Source organism: Ranitomeya imitator, chromosome 1 (assembly GCF_032444005.1).
Source record: "Ranitomeya imitator isolate aRanImi1 chromosome 1, aRanImi1.pri, whole genome shotgun sequence".
Taxonomy (NCBI): domain Eukaryota; kingdom Metazoa; phylum Chordata; class Amphibia; order Anura; family Dendrobatidae; genus Ranitomeya; species Ranitomeya imitator.
Window position 1 is genome coordinate 295,485,889 of NC_091282.1, and position 16,508 is coordinate 295,502,396.

Sequence of the window (16,508 nt, forward strand, 5' to 3'; positions counted from 1 at the left end):
CGCCTGACTATATCCAGAAAATCTGGGTGAGAGGCAAAAGTTTTGTGAGAACGCTTGGTTCTGGTAAAAGAGACAGCGTGTTCCGGAGCGGCATTAGAGTCATCGTCCACCTTAAGTGCGTGATTGACTGCTACAATGAGGGAGTCAACCGTAGCTCTAAACTCCGGAGCCTCCGGGTCTAATGATACTTCAGACTCATGTTCAGAGTCGTGAACGCTGCGAGCCCCCAAAGAGGGTGAGCGAGAGGTGGAGCTGCCAGAGTCTGAGTGGCGAGGTGAGCGCTCAGGAGAGGTAGTGCGGATCCGTTTTCTGGATGACCGTGCCTCTTTATGGAGAGAGCGGCCCCTGCTGGCCGACGATTCCCCTGAGGGATCTCTTAGGACCTGTAACGGATTGCCCCGTTCCCCGGGAGGATTTTGAATGGATTTGATGGCGTTGGCTAAAAAATCCACGGACTGTGAAAGTGAAGCGACCCACGGGGGGGGGGACTAGGTACGCCGGAGTCGGTGGCGGTGGAGGGCTCCTGGGCACATGGAGCATCGCAGAAAGAGCAGAGGGGGGAACTTTGAGGCCGAGGAAGTGGGGCCTGGCAGGTGGTACACGCAGAAAAAAAGGTCGTATGCACCTTAGAGGATTTTTTAGACCTTGACTGGGACATGATGTACCTAATGCAAAAAAATAGACCACAGGGTCTATAAGCTAGGGAAGCAGAGGGGCGGCACTGCAGAGGAGAGGCTGAAGAAGTCTCCTTACCCAGGTCCTGTGTCCCGCTGTGTCTGCTGAGAAGACAAAGATAAGGCTGGATAGAAATCGCTGCACGTGGGCGCTGTGTTGCCTGGAAGCTGCGGCAGAGCTGGAGCTGCGGCGTGCAGTGAGGGACCAAGATGGCCGCCGAGATCAGGAGAGAGATCTCGGAGGCGGCGAGAAGCGCCAGGACCGGGGGGCGGCGCCACCGAATGACGCGAAAGAATGGGCGGAGCCTATCGGCAGCGTCCTGCGGCTAGGCCGAAGGCGGGGACTAAATTTGCGGCTTCGGCCCGGCGCGTGGCCGCAGAGCCGAAAATAAGGGGGCACAGAGCAACAGATGTGGGGCCCAGAGCAACAGATGTGCCGCTACTTAGGAGGAGCCCTCCGGACCGCAAAAAAAGGCGACCCCCCCCCCCATCCCCCACGAGACACTTACCCCGATGAGGTGAGAAGTGCCTTGGAATGGCAGGGACGGTGCAGGGGTTGGGAAGCCTCCATCCACCAGCCCCAGACAGGGGGGTGGAGAGGAACCGTCCACCACCTGAATCACGCATAGACAGAGGTGATGCAGTGTGGTCTGCACGGACGCCACGGGAATAGTGCCTCTGTACAGCCGAGGGAGAACCAGGTGGACAGGGCAGATGTCCGGCAATAAAAAGGCTTGGCTGCAGAAGAGGATACTGGAGGTAAAACACCAGTGCTCGTCTGTACTAAGCGGGGAGATCGGCGCCCAGGAAAGGTACCGTCGCCCAAAAAAGGTCAGCTCAGGCAGTGGCTCCCACGTCGCAGGAGAGGATACGGTGAGGTGAAACTCCCGTGCTCGCCTGTTGTTGGTTCGGGGGAGATCGGACCATGAAAGAATCCGTCGCCCCCTTCGTCCGGGTAGAATTAAAAATCAGTGTGCCTCCTACGGACACTAAGCTTGAACTGGGTCTCTGGAAGCCAGTATGAGGGTGTATACTGCAGGGGAGGAGCTAACCTTTTTTTTGTCTCAGCTTAGTGTCAGCCTCCTAGTGACAGCAGCATAACCCATGGTCCTGTGTCCCCCAATGAGGCGAAGGAGAAAACGCAGCGGTGGGATAGCCGGTGCCCCCGCTACCGTCGGAAAATGCAGGGAAGGCTGCCGAAGCTAAAAACCTCCTGAAAGGTTCAGAACGGATGGTTTAAGGGGGAGGGGGGATGGGGGGCACAGGTATTTAAGAAATAAAGGGAAAAAGCCAGGACCTATCTTTCTTTTTATCTTCTCATCTTCTTTCTTCTTTCGGACTTCGCCGGACCCTGGGAAGAAAGAAAAGTACCTCCCCGTCCAGCATGGATCAGACGTCCGAAATCCTGCGATGTGGGACGTCCTCGTCTCCTCAGACCGACAGGCTCTGGTGGGCGAGTGGGTGGGAGACTTTGGCAGGCGGGTACAAACCACCTCAACACGCTTCTGTGTTACTGGCTGGGGTCCTGCCGACTAGACGTATGAGGATACGGGGTGGCAGTACATGCCGTACTCATAGTCTCTTTGTGGGAGTACAGGTGTGACTGTTCACCTTGCATCCCTCCGTGGTACCTGAAAAGGAATGACGCACATTGAGGTAGATATGGGTCTAATGAAAGACCCGTGTCCACCTCCTACGGACACTAAGCTAAACTGAATATCCTACTTCCTGTCGGTGGGGTGTACACTGCAGAGGAGGAGCTAACTTTTATTTGCATAGTGGCAGCCTCCTAGTGGCAGCAGCATACACCCATGGTTTCCTGTGTTCCCCCAATGAGGCGATAGGGAAATAAGTGTATAGCGCCCCCCAGCGTCAGAAAATCTTGGATTCCGGAGGTAGCTGAGACTTCGGAGAACATGATTCGGGTCTGTTTTTACCGTCTTGTGACGGCGATAGCAAAAAAAAAAGTCAGCTTTTCCATTCATTTCTCTCTCCTCTGATATGATCTAGCACATCAGAGGAGAAAGAAATGCGGTCTCCCGAGACTCCACGGTATCTCCTGCCCCGTTCCTCCGCGTCTTCTTCCTGGAAGAAAATAGCAGGCACATGCACATTGCGCCCGCCAAGATCTGCCGGCCCTTACCTGGCAACAAAAGGAAATTTTTCCAATTAGTTCATTTTGATCACTGTGATAGACCCTATCACAGTGATCAAAATAAAAAAATCCCCCCTTTGTCACCTCCTTAGTTAGGTAAAAATAATAAAATTAAAAAAATCGTATTTTTAGCCATTCTTTGCAGTTAGGGTTGGGGCTAGGGTTGTGGTTAAGGTTGGGACTAGGGCTGTGGAGTTAGAATTGGGGGGGTTCCACTGTTTAGGCGCATCAGGGGGTCTCCAAACGCAACATGGTGTCCGCCATTGATTCCAGCCAATTTTGCCTTCAAAGCGTTAAGCAGTGCTCCCTCCCTTCTGAGCCCTGCCACGCGCCCAGACAGTGGTATTCCCCCACGTACTGCTTATCGGCGTACTTTTTTGTGAAAAAAGTAAAATGTTCATTTTTTCCATTCACATTGCTTTAGATCTTGTGAAGCACCTGAAGGGTTAATAAACTTCTTGAATGTGGTTTTGTGCACCTTGTGGGGTGCAGTTTTTAGAATGGTGTCACTTTTGGGTATTGTCATACTGACACCGAAAATCACTTTAAAAAAAAAAAATAAAGGTTTTGTCAATTTTGTTGTAAAAATGAGAAATCGCTGGTCAACTTTTAACCCTTATAACGTCCTAATAAAAAAAAAAAATTATGCTTCAAAAATTGTGCTGATGTAAAGATGAATGTGGGAAATGTAAGAATGAGATGTGGGAAATGTTATTTATTAACGGTTTTGAGTGACACATCTCTCTGATTTAAGGGCATAAAGACTTAAAGTTTGAATATAGCAAAACTTTCACCTTTTTTGCCAAATTTCAGTTTTTTTTTTTATAAATAAACGCATGTTATAGCAAAGAAATTTTACCACTAACGAAGTACAATATGTCACGAAAAAAACAATCTCAGCTATACCCTCATAAAGTGACAGTAGTCAGAATTGTAAAAATTAGCTTGAACATTAAGGTCAAAATTGGCTCGGTCACTTTGGGATTAAAATCCTCTTGATAAATTATCTTGATAAATCATGTACAGTACATTATGGATTTGATAAAGTAGCCCTAGTGTCAATAATTTCTTTTATTTCAAAACATATAGACTTTAACGCACATACTCAGCCACTGCTGTGAGGAGAAGCAGGATTTCAGGACGACTGCTCTAGTAGTTATTGAAGGAGAGTTTAAAAGAAACAAGATTGAAAAATAATGTGTTTTTTTCATATAATTTCTGCCATATACCTGAAAAGTATACTGAATAGATATACCAAGGTAGACATGGCCTATGGGCTCCCATTACAAAAATGTGTGTAAAAGGACATTTTTTGGCATATGCTAGGTCTAGGGTCTTATGGATATATTCATCAAATATGCCCGGAGCTTTTCATACACATGTACCAGACTGACAGCTCAGAGTACTTCTGCAATTCAGTGCACTGTTGTAAAAAGTGGGCAGCAAATTGTAACTCACATCAATCCATATATAATGGGGATTCACTTTTGGAGGACATGGATGAGGCTGACTTTGCTCAGAGGCTGCCAAGGGGTCCGCTTCCTTCTCCTCTGGTGAGAAAAGTCCAATCTTCTGTTCTACTGTCATTTGCCAGGCACCGGCCATCTCTCGCATGAACTGTGAAAATACCAGATGAATTTGGGAAAAATACGATACAATGCCAGAAATTAAAGTACGATTAGGACCAACAAATTTGCTGAAACATTTTCTCTATTACGCTTGATTCATCCATTTAGTCCTTACCGGCACTTCAATCCCATTCTTAGCTGCCAAAAGCCAGTCCCAGCAGGCAATGGCTGTCTCCATGCCATGGTCGGTGAACATACGAAGAGGGGCCCAACATAAATGGTGCAGAAGCTGAGCATCACATTCTGGAAAAGTATTTTTACTTGTTTGATTAAGAACACCCACACTTTGTCATGCGTCTATCTACAATCATTGCACAATCCTTACCTTTGCTGCTGATGAGCATGGCTGTGAGTTTGAAGAGGACTTGCGTGTACGCCTCTCGTTGATTTGACTCCAAGGCGTCATTCAGATGTTTTAGCATTAACTTGTTCAAATCAGAGGAGCGACCAGTGGCACGGGAAAACTCGATCATGCCGGCAACCTGCCGAAAGAAACCAAGATTGAGATTTCTTTGGATTTCATATTTTCCTGTGATCCCGAGATGTAATGCACAAAACACCAAGTCCTGATAATAGAGGGAATTCCCGATTAGGAACCCTCCTTATTAAAGTCCATTTGTTACAGTAATTCCTCCCAATATTACAAACTGTTTGAAGATGATGTATACACCCCCAGTGAAAACTATGTGATAACACTCCCTTAACGAAAATTACCTCATGAGGGGCCAAATACTTTGATTGATAATATCTCCATAATGGAGAGGCGAAAAAAAAAACAACAACAACAACGTTTTATTCCGCTCTGGAGTCACTATTACATTGTGTGTCTCCAGCTCAACGTGGAAAATTTGGTGAAAAGTCCTTCTTAGTATGGTTCTTTGCATTGGACAATTCCCTCTTTTTGCGGGGCGAGTTGTATTTTTGAACTCCACCATTGGTTTAACCCCTCAATGACAGCCAATACGTCTTTTAACTGACCTGAGATATAAGAGAATAGCATCACAATACTGGTGACAATCCAGCAGCTGTCGGCTGTACACTATCGCTGACAACTTGCTGCATCAGCCACGATCAGTGTTTGCACCGTCCAAATATGTTTAACCCCTTAGATGCTGCTGTCAATAGTGACTACATCATTATAAATGGTTAGCAGAGTGTGAGGGCTTCCTCTTTATCCAAACTGGTGCCCTCAGATCATGATTGTGTGGTCCTGATGTTTGCAATAGCAGTTCATGAACAAATAGCGGCCTTAGAGTCTGACGGCTGTAGTAATCTGTTCAGAAGTTAGAGGCATTTAGGTGGTAAAAATACACATTTTCATTTCTCTCATATCACTCTGCATTAATTCCTGTAAAGCACCTGAAGGGTTAATAAACTACCTGACTGCAGTTTTCAATATGTTTAGGGGTGCTGTTTTTAAAATGGTATCACGTTTGGGGGTTTCCCAATATATGAGACCCCTAAAGTCACTTCAAACATGGATAGGTCCCTAAAAAATAATTTTTTTTAAATTTCCTTGAAAAAATGAAAAATTGCTGCTACATTTTTAAACCTCCTAAAATGCTAACAAAATAAAATAACATTTTACAAATGGTGCTGATGTAAAGCAGATATGTTATTTATTAATGTTTTGCTGTGGTATGACTATCTGGATTAAAGGGATAATGATTCAAATTTAGAAAATTGCTAATTTTTTAACATTTTTCTCAAATTTTTGATATTTTGTATAAATAAACACAAAACATATTGACCTAAATTTACCATTATCATAAAGTATAATGTGTCACGAAAAAACAATCTCAAAATCACTGAGATTTGTTGAAGCGTTGCAGAGTTATTACCACATAAAGTGACACTGGTCAGATTCCAAAAATTTTGGCTCCGTCACTAAGGGGTTAAACATATCGTGTACTGTAAAACGGGGAAAAAAATCCAAGTGCGGTGAAATTGCAAAAGAAGTGCAATCCTACAGTTGATTTTTGCTTGTTTTTTTTACCATTTTCCCTAAATGCTAAAATTGACCTGCCATCAGGGCCGGCTCCAGGTTTTCGAGGGCCCCGGGCGAAAGAGTCTCAGTGGGCCCCCCCCCTTTAACACATACCCCGATTTATAATGCACAGATACGGCAGAGAAATGTATAGTACAATGCCAGATTTCACTTCTTACATGAGTGACAGCTATTGTAGATTCTGCAGTGTATATATACAGGAGGAAAGGTGCTGTGCAGTGTATATACAGGAGAGGTGCTGTGCAGTGTATATATACAGGAGGAAAGGTGCTGTGCAGTGTATATACAGGAGAGGTGCTGTGCAGTGTATATATACAGGAGGAAAGGTGCTGTGCAGTGTATATATACAGGAGAGGTGCTGTGCAGTGTATATATACAGGAGGAAAGGTGCTGTGCAGTGTATATATACAGGAGAGGTGCTTTTCTGTTTTGAGTTTTTCTATGAAACAAAGACTTTTCTACATAAACAACGTTGTTTGGTTTTGCGGCCCCAACAGATCTGTGCTACAAAGTAACAGGCGGCTCGGGCTTTAATGAGGGACCTGATGCTGAATCCTTTCCACAAACCCTAATGACCCAATTAGTGCCCAGTCATTAGAAGCTCATTAAACGCCTCCCTGTCCCGAGCAGTCATGTACAGTATGGGGGGATCCTGCAGCCCACCCCCTGACTGCTCCATACCATACACTGCCCTCTGTCACGCTCACTATTATCCTGTGCATTTCTCCATCATCGTTACCCCATGTTACACTTGTCACCCCCCACTACAGAGTAGCAGGGCAGCCAATGTCACCCCCTCCCGGACCCTAATGGCAGCAGGAAATGTCTGCTCCTCTATTGGGTTGGAAACTGATTTAATCAAGGAATAATGTGGATTTGTTGCCTGTGGCTGCAGGGGAAGGGTTAAGTTATGCCATGTCCTTGGTGGGAGCAGTGGCAGCTGCTGGGACCTGGACAGAGACAACCAATGTTGCTGTGACTGCACAGTGTGACCTGGAGGAGAGAAGCTGAGACTCCGGAGCAGAAATCACCCACATGCCAGCACTGGGCAGAGTCCCTCCAGTCACCAGCCTGGGGCCACGGGGCCCCAACCTACAGCCCACAGCTCAGATTTTTCCATGGCAGCAGCTCCCCTTCCTCCTGGCATCTGGTTAACCCCATTTATGCGGGTCGGATTGTTATCTTTAAGGTTCAGCAATAACCTTCATACAGATGGGAAGGGGTTAAGCTTCTTCCTACCCCACTGGTGCAGGTTTGGTGCAGCATGCATGTATTCTGGGTGAGCTGGGCGGCTACAGGCTGCACCCCATCAGCTGCTCCTCCAGACATCACCCACATTTTTAGGCAGCGGAGACAGACAGCAGCAGACTGAGCCACAACTGCAACCACTGCTGGATACCTTTGCACTCACTCAGTCGCTAGTAGGACGGAGCTCCTCCGGAATCTGCCTGATAAACTTCAGCACTGTCTGCAGCCACCCAGGGGGGAGAGCAGAGAACATGCTCTCTCCGCCCACAATGTCACACTGGCTGCCTTCTGTTAACCCCTATGTGTGCCTGCCTGGCTGCACTGACTGAGTGAGAAGATGCTTGTGTCAGAGCTGGCACATAGGGGTTAAGAGAACGCAGCCAGCAGTGACTTTGTGGGGGGAGAGAGCATGTTATCTCCTGCTCTGCTCTCCCAGCTGTATCTATGACAGCATGAGTGGGCCCCCCCCCTCTCCCCAGGGCCCCGGCATTTGCCCGGAGTGCCGGGTGCTGACGCCGGCCCTGCCTGCCATTATGATTCTCCAGGTCATTATGCGTTCATAGACACCAAATAAGTCTAGGTTCTTTTTTATTTAAGTGGCGAAAAAAAATTCCAAAGTTTGTTTTAAAAAAAAAATGGCGCCATTTTCTGATACCCGTAGCATCTCCATTTTTCGTGATCTTGGGATGGGTGAGGGCTTATTTTTTGCGTGCCGTGCTGACGTTTTTAGTTATACCATTTTGGTGCAGATAAGATCTTTTGATCGCCCATTATTGCATTTTAATGCAATGTTGCGGCGACCCAAAAAATATAATTCTGGCGTTTAGATTTTTTTCTCGTTACACTGTTTAGCGATCGGGTTAATTCTTTTTTGTATTGATAGATCGAGCAATTCCGAATGCAGTGATATCAAATATGTGTATGTTTGATTTTTTTTTAATTGTTTTATTTTGAATAGGGCGAAAAAAAATTTTTTTTTTTCTTTTACACTTTTTGTATGCTTCAATAGTTTCCATGGGAGACTAGAAGCTGCAGAACTTTGATTGGCTGTGCTACATACAAGCGATGATCAGATCACCTGTATGTAGCAGAAATGCTCACTTGCTATGAGCACCGACCGCTGGGCAGCGCTGATAGCAATCCGGCAGTGATAACCATAGAGGTCTGCTAGAGACCTCTGGTTGTCATGCCAACCCATCGGTGACTCGCGAGTCACCAATGGGTGGGATTTCCGGCGCACTTGCCGGATGCGCAAGTTAAATGCAGCCGAAAGAGATTGACAGCGGAAGTTAACATCTTTTGAGGCACATGTCAGCTGTTTTGAACAGCTGTCATGTACCTCTAACAGCCGCGGTTGGAATCGCGAGCGCCGGAGCCCACATCAAAGGGAAGGAGTCAAACATTGGCGTACTATTATGTCCGATGTCGGAAAGGGGTTAAATGAAACCAGTCACCAGTTTTTTCATGTGTGAACCAAGACTGGCACCTTAATCAGTGTCTGTGCTGCATTCCATAAAGGGGTATACGAATCCCACTGTATACTCCCCAAAACCTTTTGAAACTCTCCTGCGCACTATGTAACTTTGCCGTTCCAGTCAGACAGCCATCCTTGCTGAGGTGTCCACCCGGCATGCGCCCTTATGTTTTAGGCTCTGCTCGCAGTACGGCAGTGCAAAGTGCGCAGGAGCGAGCCGGCAATGTCTGTGCACAGGAGTGAGATTTCACCTGGCTAAGTGGATGATGCAGGAGGCATCATACACATCATTCAGAGCAAGAAGACGGCAATCAGAAGCCGCGAGGAGAAACAGATGCCTCAGCATCAACGCCTAGCGGACCAGACTAGCAGAATATACAAAGGGCGCAGGAGAGTTTCAAAAGTTTTTGGGGGATATAGAGGAGGAGTCCGGGCGTTATATACAGCCAAGGCGCTGATTAAGGTGCAAGTCTTACTTCACACACAAAACTGGTGACAGGTTCGCTTTAACATCTAGCTGATTACAAAGTGTTTATCATCCACAATCAAAAAGTATTATTCTGAATCTTCCTTCTCTTCCCCTCAACATCATTTGTCAGGGAGAGTAGGGAGCCCTCGTCAGGCTGTGTGCACATGTTGCTTTTTTTTTTTGCGTTTTTTTGGCTATAAAAACACATACATTATGCATCCCATCATTTAAAATGCATTAAGCAATTTTTGTGCACATGATGCGTTTTTTTCCACGAACAAACGCAGCATGTTCATTAATTTTGTGGATTTTTTGAGTTTTTCCCGTTATTTAATGCATTGGGAAGCTCCGGGGGAAAAAACGCGTCAAAAACGCCTGTGAATTTCTTGCAGAAAATGTCCGGTTTTGCTCAGGAAATTTCTGCAAGAAATTCTGAACGTGTGCACATAGCCTCAGCATTAGTCTGCCGTCACACTAGCAGTATTTGGTCAGTATTGTACATCAGTATTTGTAGCCAAAACCAGGAGTGGAACAATTAGAGGAAAAGTATAATAGAAACATATGCACCACTTCTGTATTTATCACCCACTCCTGGTTTTGGCTTATAAATACTGATGTAAAATACTGACCAAATACTGCTAGTGTGACGGCAGCCTCAGTCTGTGGGCCAAGACCGCTAATATCAGCAGTGCAATCTAATGTGCATGAGGGCCTTAGGAATTCTCTAATAGATTTGTGAAACAAAGGGCTTTCTAAAACCGCGAAGCGACTCTAATAACAGGGACTATTGTATTACTAATACTGGCTGATAGGAGTCTACTCCGACAATCACGATGACTCAGTGGTTAGCATTGCACCGCTGGGGTCCTGCGTACATATCCCACCAAGGACAACATCTGCAAGGAGTTTATATGTTCTCCCCGTGTTTGCGTGGGTTTCCTCCAGGTTCTCCGGTTTCCTCCCAAACACATACTTGTAGGGGCTTTTAGATTGCGAGCCCCATCGGGGACAGCGATGATAATATAATGGTGCTAAATAAGCAAAGCATAATAAAAAATAATAATACCTCTCCAGCATAACGGTTCCGCAGGTTCAGCGATGCCATGAAATTGGAATAATCCTTTTTTACACAAGCTGGACGTTCAGTCAGTTGTGTTGCCTGTTGGAAACGCAGTGAAATATTTATTGGTAATATTGGAGGACTGGTAATTCTGCTTTTCATTGAAGCAGAGAAAAAATTAAAATAGATGCAGACAGAGTAAAAGAGAGAAAAGTTGGAGGCGGCTATTCCATCTTAAAATAAACGATTCAAAAATATAGTAAAGCAGCGGTTATATGTGTAATTTAACAATCAGATGGAACAAATCTAGATCAGCAAATGAAAGGTATACAGCAGTGTCGCATGTTATTATATAAATGGAACTAGGTGCAGTGTAGTTTGGAAATGGACGCACCACATTTTTCTGAAAATGTAAAATGAGAAACTCTGCTTGGTCACTAATTAATCCAGAGCTGCATTCAAAATTCTGCTGGCTCATAAACTATCATCTCCCAACTTCTGTCAGTTCATAGTGAGGATACTCCCTGAGAGTGAAGCATATTATCTAAACTGTAAAATCATGTAGATATAACCTTTACGCTCCACCATGGCAATTTATCGTGTACCATCACTTTACATGGTGTCACTTAGTTGTCTTCCACTGCCCCCTCTGCCGAGATCAGCGTTCAATTCCTCTTGCTTCCAAGATGGCTGCCGTATTGGCGTGGTGAATTGGAACCATAAATACTCTTTAAAGACCAAATTTTGGTGGCACTCACCGGTGAGTAAAATATAAATCCTTTGTTCTATATATGGTATGTAAAAAAGAGTGAAGTACACAAATACACGGACAACAGCTGTTTTGCGCCAACCAGGCGCTTCATCCCGATTCCTCGGGAATGAACCAGGGGAAAAAGTTTACATTTTACTGTCCCATGAGTGCCATCATATTTCTGTCTTTGAAGAGCATGCAATTAGAATGGTTTTCCATACATAGTTGAGCACTACCAGAAGTCCTGAGTCCAAATAATTGTGTATTACAACCTTGAATGGACTATGTACATCTCAACCAAATCTCAGCCTTTCCTACACAGTGGAGCCGTGGTTCAGACTTACCACTGTAGCAGCCATCTTGGATGCAGGATGACAGGAATGGCCTTCTCAGCAGAGGAGGCACAAAGGGACAGCCTGAGGGCACCAGCTAGGGTGATTATACGCGAGCAGGGCCCTCACTCCTCCTGGTATCTGTTTTGAACTGTATTTCTGTTATGCTGTAATGTTTATTGTCTGTACAAGTCCCCTCTATAATTTGTAAAGCGCTGCGGAATATGTTGGCGCTATATAAATAAAATTATTATTATTATTATTATTATTATACGTGAAAAACAGATCTTAGTGCCAAGGTGAAGAGTCTCCTTTGAAGTTTCAGAACTAATGTAGAAAATATAGCAAGACAGGAAAGCCAATTGTGTTTTTTTATGCTTTTGTCTATATATAGAGGTCCATAAAGGTCAATTTATATAACACGCAATAGCTGTAGCCCCCAACAATCTGCTCTGTGGCAATCCCTGGAAGAAGACAGCAATGTTAATAGAAGAACACCCAGTAGAGCCCCATGGAAAGTGTCACCATGCACCAGTCAGACCGATCTAATGTAGAATGTTGTCCACCATTAACTCCAAAACCAGGGGATTAATGCTCCGACTGAGGGAAACTGGTAGATAAGTCAGGAAGAAAAGAGCTGCCTTGGCTGAAGAAACAAGCACAGACTTGTGGCAAATGGTGAGTGTTAGAACAAACCTGGAGATAGGAAGCTGGAGACTGGAGGGGAGGGCAACAACAGACAATGCATGGCAGGGGGAACAGGAACACATGGATAATGAGGTCACATCATCAGTGCAGAAGTGGGAGAAAAGGCAATGCTGTTACATTGGGAAGTGACACATTGGTGAAAAAGAACACACAACACGTACACAAATAAGTAGCCATGCTAACATATAAAGAAGCACTCTGCAGGACACGGACATCAGAGCGGACAGCTAACACTGGGACATGGAGAGGAGTGATGCTTCAGCTTCACCTTTACTCTGATTAAAGCACAAGTCCTCCTAAACATGAAAGTGTGCCCAAGGGTACAGAACCCACTGTCTGTTCAGGAGCTGAAGCAATACTCTATGCACTAATATACAGAGATAATAAACTGCAAAACCGGATGTCACTTCTCACTACCACTCAGCTGATGGGCGCCAAAGTCTACTCCAAAATGGGGTCTATGATGATCCATTGGAAGAGACCAAAATCGACCTTGAAAATCAAAGTTACAGGGGAACGGAGGAGGGCTAGGGGACATGGCACAATGATAAAAGTTAGGTGGGGCAGTAAATCATCTTTGAAAAGATCCAGAGAACTGGAAAAAAATGTTGTTATTAACAAAACATGAAACACAGTAGTATAGGGAAAATGGTATAATGTACAATAAAATAAAAATATATATAAAGACTGCATCATGGAGAGTTAATTTGCTTCAAGCAACAATGGAAATGTCAATTACTCTCTAACAATAATGTACATTCAGGGCCCACACACTTCAATATAAGTGGGAATATAAAAAATGACAAACCTGAAATAAATGCCACAAACACAAAAAGCATTATATACATATTAATGCCTGATGCACACAGCAAGAACTCTGTATGGAGCATACAAAGCTTTGTGGGTTGATTTATCCATTGCTTTAAGGGAAGACAGCATCCAATGGAGCATACCCACTGAAAAAATGTGATCCATAAGGATCACACCGATGTTCATATACAGATACCGATAACAGTGCAAAGTGTCCTACAGCACACACACCGGATGCAAAAGTGACAAAACTCGCAACCCAAGGGAATAAACCTAACAAGGCGGCATTAGTTGGGGTTGGTTATCTGAGGGAGGGAGGGGGGAGAAGGGGTATATTTTCTTGTTAAAATAAAAAACACAAATGCACCTTGTTGTATAAGTAGATAACATTTATTATGATCAATAAAAATTTATCTGATTAAAAAAAACAAAAAAACAAGGCGGCATTAGGATCCGTTGTACATGGATTGTGAAATTCCAATATGAATACAACATTCATACATCACATAAGAAAACATATCCATCCATCTATTGTATGGATGTATGGCTCCTAAAATCAGCCAAGTATCACTCACCCCTAAAGTTGTGTTCTGCCTGTTGTAACCTGCAAAATGCAATATGCTCTCAGTAGCCATAGCAAGGCCAGTGTGCTGAGACAGGCCAGATACCCAGTTCTGGTGCTTGTTCAGATATTCCTATGGAAAAGGGGGATACAAGATGAAGGTAAAACAAAAAATGGCACAAATTGTGAAACTGGATGATTTTCGGCATATGCCCTTTAAATGGGGTTTCCTGGCTCAGAAGGGCTTCTTTGTCCAAGTTCAACAAAACAAGTTAGGCAGATAAAGTTGTATGTGTCCCGGGAAAATAGTGTATTGCCTTGAATCTTTGTAGGCTGCACTTTTTGAAAACTGATTACAGAAGCGTGCCCATCAAAATTGTTATCCTCTTAATATATTGCAATCATCATATTATATAGCACTGTGTACCTACAATTGCTCATTTCGCCTTTCTAGCCAGTTAATTATTTTCTTTCTCATCAAGTCTCTGATATCACATGATTAAAACCGACTAGATGAAATACGAGGTCAATTTTCCCTGTAGGAGTCATCAGTTACTGCAAAAGTCTATGGCAGGGGGAGGAGGGGGCAGCTGGATCAAGAGTTGGAGAGGGGGGATGATAAATGCAGGAATTAGAGAATTGATGTTTCTACATAGTGCAGGGAAAAAACAAGAATTAGCTGGGAAGAAAGGCAAAATGAGCAATTGTAAGTACACAGTGCTGTATAATATGATGACTGCAATTTAATAAGCAGATAAAATCTTTGATGGTAGGAGGGCTTCTTTTAAGTTTATTCCCCCTGTGTCACTGCAGTACATGCACACATGCAGCTTGCAATACAGTCTACCATGGCTCCATGGCATGTGTCACTCCTCCTTCAGGCTCCCTTGTGTCCTGCTCAGCGTGGCCTGTTTTCCAAGAATACTTCCTGCTGTGTGTTATCTGCGGTGTTACATAGGACTGCAAGTAACTTCTACTATATTATCTGTTCTCAGAGTTATCGTTATGTTGTTTGAGGTGTTACATAAGACCGCAGGTGACGTCTACATTATCTTTTCTCAGAGAATTATCACTGTGTGTTACCTGTGGTGTTACACAGGACTGCAGTTATGCAAGTGGCCTCTTCAGAGAGGAAGAGGACTAAGGCCATGTTCACACAGTGCGTTTTTTACTGCGGAACCGCAGCGGTATTGCCGCTGCGGTTCCGCAGCAGTTTTCCATGCAGGGTACATAACAATGTAACCCTATGGAAAACAGTCACTGCTGTGCACATGGTCCGTAATTTCGTTTAAAAAGCCGCGCAGAATAGCTGCGGCAAAAAAGAAGGAGCATGTCACTTCTTTTTCCTGAACCGCAGCGGTTCTGCACCCATAGACCTCCATTGTGAGCTCAAAAATATATCTGCGGGTTTTACTGCGATTTGATGTGCAGAACCGCTGCAGCAGGAAGTGCGGGGGAGCGGGCGGAAATGCGTGGGCGGAGTGTGGCTGCCCCCCCGTGCTCCGATCCCGCCCCCCCGTGCTCCGATGCCCCCACCCCGTGCTCCGATGCCCCCCCCCGTGCTCCGATGCCCCCCCCCCAGTGCTCCGATGCCTCCCCCCGTGCTCCGATGCCCCCCCCCCCAGTGCTCCGATGCCCCCCCCGTGCCCTAATCTCCCCCCCTTATACTTACCCGGCGTCCCGGTGTCCGTCCGGCCGTCTTCTCCCTGGGCGCCGCCATCTTGCAAAATGGCGGGCGCATGCGCAGTGCGCCCGCCGAATCTGCCGGCCGGCAGATTCGCTCCAAAGTGCATTTTGATCACTGAGATATAACCTATCTCAGTGATCAAAATAAAAAAATAGTAAATGACACCCCCCCACTTTGTCACCCCCATTGGTAGGGACAATAAAAAAATTAAGAATTTTTTTTTTTTTTTTCACTAAGGTTAGAATAGGGGTAGGGGTAGGGTTAGGGTTAGGGTTAGGGTATTTTCAGCCATTTTAGCCCTAAAAAGCTTCCTAGGAAACACACAGTCTCTGCATAGAAAACTGCATAAAAAAAGGATAAAAAAAACGCATCAAAAAACGCATCAAAAAAGGACAAAAAAAGGACCAAAAAAAGGACCTGCGTTTTCTGCCAAGAGCTGCAGTTTTTTAAAAAAAACTGTCCTGAAAAAAAAAGGATGGAAATCCTGAACGTGTGAACATACCCTAAAAGTCTAGTGCCATCTTTGGAAGTAGCAACGACATATAACTTGGGATAAAAGCCAAACCAGCAGGTAACATTGACTTCATTATCTGTCCTCAGAGAGCAATCACTGTGTTGTCTGTGGTGTTACATAGGACTGTGGGTGAATTCTACTACATTATCTATGCTCAGAGTTATCACTGTCTGTTACATAGGACTGCAGGTAACAGGCACTAAATTATCTATACTCATAGAGCCATCACCGTCTGATTTTAGGAACTGCCAATAATCCACTAGACATGCTGAGAGCAGAATTGGGAATTTCTAGGAAAGCTCATGCACAATTTTTGTCCTGTCTAAACAGATCAGCAATCACCTGAAGAATGAGTAAGCCAAGTGTGATTGGCCTTTCTAAGCCGCCGATTAGAGAATCGCTGATTAACTACACATAAGTCAATCGAT

The 16,508-nt window shown here is 44.9% G+C and overlaps 1 protein-coding gene across 2 annotated transcripts in view; it reads right to left on the reverse strand.

The window, feature by feature from the left end:
* Positions 1 to 16,508, reverse strand: part of PI4KA (phosphatidylinositol 4-kinase alpha) — a 182,086-nt gene that overhangs the window by 67,545 nt on the left and 98,033 nt on the right. The window contains exons 29-34 of one of the 2 annotated variants that reach the window (XM_069756726.1): positions 13,893 to 14,012; positions 12,496 to 12,516; positions 10,723 to 10,815; positions 4,783 to 4,939; positions 4,573 to 4,700; positions 4,288 to 4,446 (exon numbers count right to left, since the gene is read on the reverse strand). In XM_069756726.1, the coding sequence (XP_069612827.1) occupies positions 4,288 to 4,446; positions 4,573 to 4,700; positions 4,783 to 4,939; positions 10,723 to 10,815; positions 12,496 to 12,516; positions 13,893 to 14,012 (678 nt within the window). The remainder of the gene's footprint in view (positions 1 to 4,287; positions 4,447 to 4,572; positions 4,701 to 4,782; positions 4,940 to 10,722; positions 10,816 to 12,495; positions 12,517 to 13,892; positions 14,013 to 16,508) is intronic. The other variant, XM_069756734.1, reaches the window with a different exon arrangement.